The 6044-nt window shown below is 43.3% G+C and overlaps 2 protein-coding genes across 4 annotated transcripts in view; one reads left to right on the top strand and one right to left on the bottom strand.

The window, feature by feature from the left end:
• Positions 1-2393, top strand: part of dlgap5 (discs, large (Drosophila) homolog-associated protein 5) — a 7475-nt gene extending 5082 nt beyond the window's left edge. Inside the window, exons 15-18 of one of the 2 annotated variants that reach the window (XM_032503040.1) lie at positions 44-708; positions 846-1011; positions 1749-1792; positions 1925-2393. In XM_032503040.1, the coding sequence (XP_032358931.1) occupies positions 44-708; positions 846-1011; positions 1749-1792; positions 1925-2032 (983 nt within the window). In that variant the 3' untranslated portion in view covers positions 2033-2393. The remainder of the gene's footprint in view (positions 1-43; positions 709-845; positions 1012-1748; positions 1793-1924) is intronic. The other variant, XM_032503041.1, reaches the window with a different exon arrangement.
• rsph10b (radial spoke head 10 homolog B) overlaps positions 2270-6044 on the bottom strand; it is a 7329-nt gene continuing 3554 nt past the window's right edge. For both annotated transcript variants that reach the window (XM_032503043.1, XM_032503044.1), the window contains 7 exons: positions 5571-5719; positions 5224-5328; positions 4739-5083; positions 4584-4643; positions 4324-4414; positions 3380-3484; positions 2270-3043 (listed from right to left, as the gene is read on the bottom strand). In XM_032503043.1, the coding sequence (XP_032358934.1) occupies positions 2829-3043; positions 3380-3484; positions 4324-4414; positions 4584-4643; positions 4739-5083; positions 5224-5328; positions 5571-5719 (1070 nt within the window). In that variant the 3' untranslated portion in view covers positions 2270-2828. The remainder of the gene's footprint in view (positions 3044-3379; positions 3485-4323; positions 4415-4583; positions 4644-4738; positions 5084-5223; positions 5329-5570; positions 5720-6044) is intronic.

Raw genomic sequence — 6044 nt, 5'->3', positions numbered from 1 at the left:
CCCCCCCCCCCTTTGCACAGCTGATAACAATGTTGTCATGTAGTTGTGTCTGTAGGTTCCGCGAGGAGATCCAGCCGTCTGAGTGCTGCTGTGCTGCCTCCGGCCTCTCCCTGCTCCAGCTACCTCTCTCCCAGAAGAGTCAGTCGGCGATCCCTTGCGCTGGCACAGACTCCCCTTCACACCATTGCCTCTCCTGCTCAGCCCGTCCACACTCCAGTCCACCTCAGTTGTGCCCTCAACAGAACCCCAGCTCCAAGGTCTCAGCGTGGCACCCCTCAGTCATCCCTGAAGAGAAAAGACACTGTAAATGTCTCCCTTTGTTTCTCACCTGTCAAGGAAGCGCTTTCAGATGACAGCCAGCCTGGAGGAAGCCCTGCGTGCCAGTCAGAAACAGTCTCCACGCAGGAAAACACGGCTTCTGTTCCTGAATTCAGCACGGCCACACACGTACATTCACTTCCCTCCATTTCTGTAGTCGAGGAGCAAGACGAGCCGGGCGAAGCTGTCGATGTTGCCCTCCCCCTCTCGCCGAGACTTTCCCTCTCTCCGTGCAAACCAACTCCAGCGGTGTCCCAGGCCTCTGAGTCCCCATCTCTGAGTTTCATGTTGTCGCCCTGTGTGACTCCCAGCCAGCCTTCCATCTCCTTCCCTCCTGCGGCGGAGGCCCAGGGGTCTGAATGTCATACACCAGGCAGCTCAGTTGTTGAGGTAATCACATTTTCAGGCTTCACTACCTTGTTTTGCATTTCAAAATCTAAGCCTTATAGGATGCCGTTTTATTAAAAGCTGTAATCCACACGGTTTTCTCTTGCTATACAACAAACCTTATTCTTTTGTAATTTTAGGAAATTCCTGGTTTGGACTTTGAGCGTTACCTCAAGCCTTCACAGACATTCAGCCTGTCACCACGGGAGACAGTTGCCTTAGATACGCTGTCCCCCATGGCAGTGGATGTAGAAATGGAGAGTCCCAGAGCTCAATCAGAGCACTTGCTTACTCTTCAAGTACCAGGTAGGATTGTTGCCCATGATGAAGTACAGTGCGTGCGCACACACACACACACACACACACACACACACACACACACACACACACACACACACACACAGGGTGTACACCTGGGCTTCATACCTTAACAACATTGACCCGATTTCCTGATGTCTGCTATAAACGGAACAACAAAACCTGCCTTGTTGACTTCAGGCCTGTCTCCACCCATTATGAAATTTCCAAGGTGTAGTGCAGGAAATATGATCCACCGTGAGCAAGGTGTAATTTTACTTTGAAAACTAACCAGATTTTTTATTTTATTTTGTGGAACAAGCAAAAATAGAAGCTTTGCGTATCTGCTCCAGAGGGCTGCAGATTGCCGTTGTGTTCTGCAGTCAGTGAAATCACAGATTGACTTGAACGGAAACCTATTGACTCCGCCGCCGTTCTGTATGGTGGAAATAATGGATGCAAAAGCTGTAGAAGGCAGGATTTCCTTATTGAAATTTGTTTTGAAGTTGGCCAAACTAGATTTTATATCGAAATTTGAGTAGTAGTTTTCAGGGGGCATTTTTAATTTATCAATCCTTACATTTCTTTTTTTACCCAAAACTTTTAGAAAATGTTGTGATTGCCTGGTTATAAGGGAATACCACACTGAGCTTTCTTGGGCGAAGGTTTATTTTAACCTTGTGTTTTAAATTGCACGTTTCACTGTCTTCACTCATTGTTCTACTCACTTCTCACTGTTGCCACAGCACATCCGATGGGGCCTTCGGTGTTAACCCTTCAGTCACCAAAGGTCAACGTTTTTCCTTAATTTTTTTTCTTTCTTACAATTGGATTGGCCTTTAAATCCACATTTAACTAATACTTGCATGTCTCTATTAAGCCTCGTCATTACTGAATATATTGTCTTTGTGCATTTTTTCAGGCCCAAACAGCCGAGTCGGCCATGCTACTCTTCACCCCGGACCTGAAGGACCGGATACGCCAGTCTGTCTGTCCGAGTGACCTCATGGTCTTCACCCCTCCCCTCTAAAGACATGTTCTTTTAAATACTTTATTTTTTACATATAGCAACTACTTTTGATCCTCAAAAAAAGAAAATGTATCTGAGTGATTCTGGCTTAATGGAAATTTTGTTTTGTCTTCCCAATTAAAGTTCTACTTTTTAAAAAGGAAATGGTGATTACTCCTTGTTTTACATTGGAGCACAAACTGGTAGTGCACTCAATGCTTTCATTACTCACTGTACTTGAAGGCTTTAGGCATTTTCTGTTTGGTGTGTGGGTAGTTCAGGTACAGAACAGTTGGCTTTATCGTGTTTCTAAGATGCATCTTGTGACATTTACCAGCCTCCTTGTTCCCTGTAACACAATACAGTACAACACGGAGCACTACATGTCTATGTCACATTCCTATTAGCACAGAAGCAGTAGGAGGACTTGGATAAAGACAGTTTACATGCAAGCCAGAGGTAATACTGGAATGGGAGTCACAGGTATGGAAAGTGATAAGCTGCCATCTAGTGGTTGTGTTCATGTAGATGCTTGGCTTTAATTTCATTTCAAAGCTGGTCAATCAAATCTTTCAGCCCCTACTATAGCCCCTATATATATCTATATCTCTCTCTCCACACCATAAACCCACAATACATAATGTAAACTTTTCAGTGTAGAGGAATCTTAAATTGAGTGCCACCACTACTGTTGTACCTGGTTAAATCCTATGAATAATAATAATAAATGACATAACTAAAACATTGACTAATATTTATACTGTAAACTGACAGATCAAAAATGAATCAATTTTAGCGGGGAATGGCAAGAATTGTATTATTGGCTGGTTGTTTGTCGGGCCTTGGCCAGAGCGATGCGTCTCTGGGCCCCCTGGCGGAGCTGGTCCTCCTTAATGTTTTTTAACACTAATTGGTTATGTTCAAAAGCCGGGAAGAAACAGTGGTTAAAGAATTGATGGATCATCTGGTTCCAGAGCTCCACGTCACAGACTTTGGCCTCCACTCCTCTGGTTAGCACGCCCTTTCCTTCAGCTGTGTGAGGAAACATGACATATGAGCTATAAATATTACTATATATATATATATATATATATATATATTTTCTATACAGTTGTTGTAATGAATGTCTTTTTCATTCATCTGAACATGGCATATACGAGCTAAAGTCCCTTTCCTTTCTCTTCTATGATTTATATGTATGTAAAAATTCTGCCCGGGACTCTGGGATGGAGCGGACCTTTTATGAGAGCGTGTGAAGAGCGCACGTAGAACTTTTTTTTTATTTTTTATAAAGTAATAGTAATACTACACAAAGAGACCAAAACAACCCAACACAAAGTTGCACAGCCCTGCACTCTGCACTTGTACCTTTCACTGTATCTTTGCTGGTTCCTCCTGCTTCATACTCCTCCTGCCAGCTCTCCTCTTCTTCTTCATCATTTTCCTCCTCATCACCACCATGACTGGACTTAACTAACAATAGTAATAATGATAAACTTGAAGACATTGCATACTGTATTTACATACAGTATAAAATAAAAGACTAGAATTATCGTAATATGTTCATGAATTTAGGAAGTCATTGTTATAATAGCATACTAAATGCATATTCACTCTTAACCTAGCTAATGCAAGTCAGGTCATTTTATTTGTATAGCACACAACAGTTGACCTGAAGTGCTTTACAGGTAGAGCATGGAAGCATGAACAAAAATTTCACTTCATAAGTTTTTTTTAACTATAATATGCGTTCCCCCAGCCTGCCTATGGTCCCCCAGTGGCTAGAAATGGTGATAGGTGTAAACCGAGCCCTAGGTATCCTGCTCTGCCTGGGAGAAAATGAAAGCTCAGATGGGCCGATCTGGAATCTGCCCCTTATGAGGTCATACCTTTCCTTTCTCTGTTTTGCCTGCCCAGAGAATTTAGCCCACCTATGAGAGAGAGACATCATGGTTTTCAAACAAGCAAAGTGGCAATTGGTCAAGGCCACACCCCCAGCCTCCACCTTGGCCGTTCCCCCCACCCCCCTCTAAATTGACAGTGTTAAACTGCCCCAGTCTTACGGACGGGCCAGAGCTCCGTTTTGCGCTGCTGCTAATGCAACAGCCGGCCCAGAGAGCCTTACTGTCACCGCTCTAATAGGCCTACGTCTAGGACTGTAACTGACATCTGAAATTGAAATATGACGGCCAGGATGGACCGGCCTTTCAGGAAATCTCCCAAACCTGCCGATGGCCAGTCTGCTATAATTTTACAAGAACACACAACACGTTATTTGACCCAGAACCTAAACATCACCCAACTAAACATACCTGCTGCCTGAGGTTTCTCGTTGACTTTAGTCTTGTCGTCTTGTTGACTCTCCACTTCTTCAGCAGTGGATAGTCCTGCTTTGTCCCTTGTCTGTATGTTCAATTAAATGTTTAGCAATTGCTTTTTAATGTTTTAAATATTTCAGCAAAGACATAGCCAAGTTCATAGCATATTTCAATAATAGCAACAGTAGGGGTGTATCAACACTGATATTAATACTGGATTTTGTTTGCGTGCTAGATTGTCTTTTGCAACTGACCTCCAGTGACTGGGAGCTGGAGATTTCAGGAGTGATGGGGGAATTCACCGGAGCTGCCACCTGGATAGAAAAACACCCGAAAAATTAAGTAAAACAACCACACTCTACATAGAGGGGGGTGAGGAGGACATTAGAGGTTTTGGAAAGAATCTGACCGACTGGGAAGGGCTGTTTGGAGTCTGCAAGATGTTCTTGCTGGCCACCTCAGGGAGATCCCTCCTGGCCTCAGTGTCAGGGCTGGACGGTGACTGGCCCTCTTCCAGGCCTGCAGAAACAGGCTGATCCTTCACCTCCAGGTCTTCAGAAACTGGCTGACATTTCACCTCTAGGTCTTCAGAAACAGGCTGACCCTTCACCTCCAGGTCTTCAGAAACAGGCTTACCCTTCACCTCCAGGTCTTCAGAAACTGGCTGACACTTCACTTCTAGGTCTTCAGAAACAGGCTGAACCTTTACCTCAGCAGAGCCCAAAAGTACCTCAAAAAACTCCAGGAATGTAATCTAAAGCAGGAGTGGGATCAACAGAAGTGTTACAGAGTGAGAATAGAATACACAACAAAAAGAGTAAGTCGGTAAATGTTAATTGCAGTGGCATTGAGAAAGAATTAATTTGTCAACTGGTGTAAACACCACAGACGGACCTCCAGATCCAAACAGGAAGACAGGTTTCTGTGGTCACGGCTCTCTGCAGTGATGACCTGCAGCAATCTCGCTGTGGTCAGGTTATTGTCCAGCAGATGGAGATCCTGGCAGGGGTTACAATAAAATAATCAACACAATGTTATCATAAATGTGCTGAATGCTGGTAAAAGGTTGTTTTTCCAAACATATAATAGATTTAATTCTTTCAAGTCACTCAAAATTGAACAGCCCTCTGGTTTTGTTGTAATAACAAGCAACAGAAACTGCATCCATGTCTTATATTAAGTGGTAGAAATGAATGAGACGTTAATATGTGTGGTAATCTTTGTGTGACAGTCTGTTATACCCTGAACATCCACAGGAGGTGTCGGCAAGTCATGGTCTGGTCATCTCTGGGTGCTGCATTGACTTTGCAGTAAGTCTGAAAGACTTCATAGCTCTTCTTTAAGTAGTTCATAGCCACAACTGCACAGTCTGGCTGCCTAAACAGGAAGCCTGGATCACAGCTATGGTTAATGAGCACATCTATTACTGCATAATACAGACCTAAGCACGAGTTTTGAATTAGTTTCTGTAGATGTGTTGCCTTAGACAAAACACGCAAAACACCTGACGATAGAGAAACCTGAACGCTGAAGCCCTAATATAGACTTTTTTTCCTTCACTCTTTTGCACTGTTGTTTGCTCAATCATTTTGAATAACTACTTTGCTATCTTAATTTCACATTGAGGCTCGTTTGCAGGTCTTGCTTAATAATATCAATTCAATTCAATTTATAGTATCAAATCATAACAAGAGTTATCTCAAGACACTTTACAG

This window comes from Etheostoma spectabile, chromosome 21 (genome assembly GCF_008692095.1).
Source record: "Etheostoma spectabile isolate EspeVRDwgs_2016 chromosome 21, UIUC_Espe_1.0, whole genome shotgun sequence".
Classification (NCBI taxonomy): Eukaryota; Metazoa; Chordata; class Actinopteri; order Perciformes; family Percidae; genus Etheostoma; species Etheostoma spectabile.
The sequence above is the reverse complement of the archived record's forward strand: the minus strand, read 5'-3'. Positions and strand labels throughout refer to the sequence as shown.